The following is a 1138-nucleotide window of genomic DNA, read 5'->3' as shown; positions in this document are numbered from 1 at the left end:
CTGCTGCTGCTGCGGGGTCCGCAGCAGCAGCAGCAGCAGCAGGAATCCGCACTTGAGTGTGTTTTGGATCTTTTTTTATTAAATGGTCTTCAGGTAATTTCGAAAGAAAAGCTCGCCAGAAGTTTCGAACAAATCTTATCTTCGTGGCGTAGTCGCTCTCCAACACCCCGCACCTATCCGCAAACCCTAAACCCTAAACCCTAAACCCTAAACCCTAAATCCTGCAGTCTTAGGTTTACCCGAGCTGCAGCGGAAGCAACGAGAGAACCACGGACTCCAGGCTCAAACCCTAGACCCCACGAAACCCACGCCCCAAACCCCAACCCCCAAACCCCAACCCCCAAACCCTAAACCCTAAACCCTAAACCCTAAACCCTAAACCCTAAACCCTAGCTCACCAGAAGTTGGCCACTTCTTCGGCCTCGGGAGGCAAAGAAACTGTTTCTCCTTTATAGCGAATGCAAACCCCGTGGGGTTCGTAAGGAGGAGAAAACATCAAGCCGTGGTGCTCCAGGTACTGCCACTGAAACGCAAACCCTAAACCCTAAACCCTAAACCCTAAACCCTAAACCCTAAACCCTAAAGCCAGAATGCGGAGAGTTAAACAATATTATTTTGCACATCGGAACAAACCCAAATTTAGCTGCACGACGTTCTTTTCTAATTGAGATAAGACTCTTTCCCGCCACCCCCAAACCCCAAACCCTAAACCCTAAACTCTAAACCCTAAACCCTACTTTGCCTGGACTACACTATTTTCTTGTTGGGGTAAACCCTTTATGCATTCTCAAACACTGGACCCCGAGCGCTGAACCCCAAACCCTAATCCCCAAAACCGCAGGCCCAAACCCTAAACCCTAAACCCTTATTTAGGGTTTAGGGTTTACCTGCACGACATTATTTTCGAGCTGGGACAAATCCTTTTCCCACCACCTCGAAATGGGCTCAAAGTTTTCCTCTGTTTTAGTGTATTTATTTCTTCTGCGAATTCCTGCAGGAGAAGGAGAAGCTGAGGGTCTTGCTGCTGCTTTATTTGCTGCTTCTGCTGCTGCTGCTGCTGCAGTTGCTGCTGTCGCTGCTGCTGCTGTTGCTGCTGCTGCTGGTGCCGCCGCAGCCGCAGAGCCCTCTGCCTTCACGC

At 50.0% G+C, this 1138-nt stretch overlaps 1 protein-coding gene across 1 annotated transcript in view; it reads right to left on the bottom strand.

Annotated features, from left to right (window-relative positions):
* Positions 1–52: 52 nt before the first annotated feature.
* Positions 53–1138, bottom strand: part of ETH_00042970 (DNA topoisomerase I, putative) — a gene marked incomplete at both ends in the record, with an annotated part of 1242 nt that continues 156 nt past the window's right edge. Inside the window, 3 exons of the mRNA XM_013374152.1 lie at positions 53–173; positions 399–523; positions 888–1138. Coding sequence (XP_013229606.1) covers positions 53–173; positions 399–523; positions 888–1138 — 497 coding nt within the window. The remainder of the gene's footprint in view (positions 174–398; positions 524–887) is intronic.

Source organism: Eimeria tenella, genomic scaffold, assembly GCF_000499545.2.
Source record: "Eimeria tenella Houghton genomic scaffold, Eth_scaff1972, whole genome shotgun sequence".
NCBI classification, from domain to species: domain Eukaryota; phylum Apicomplexa; class Conoidasida; order Eucoccidiorida; family Eimeriidae; genus Eimeria; species Eimeria tenella.
The sequence above is the reverse complement of the archived record's forward strand: the minus strand, read 5'-3'. Positions and strand labels throughout refer to the sequence as shown.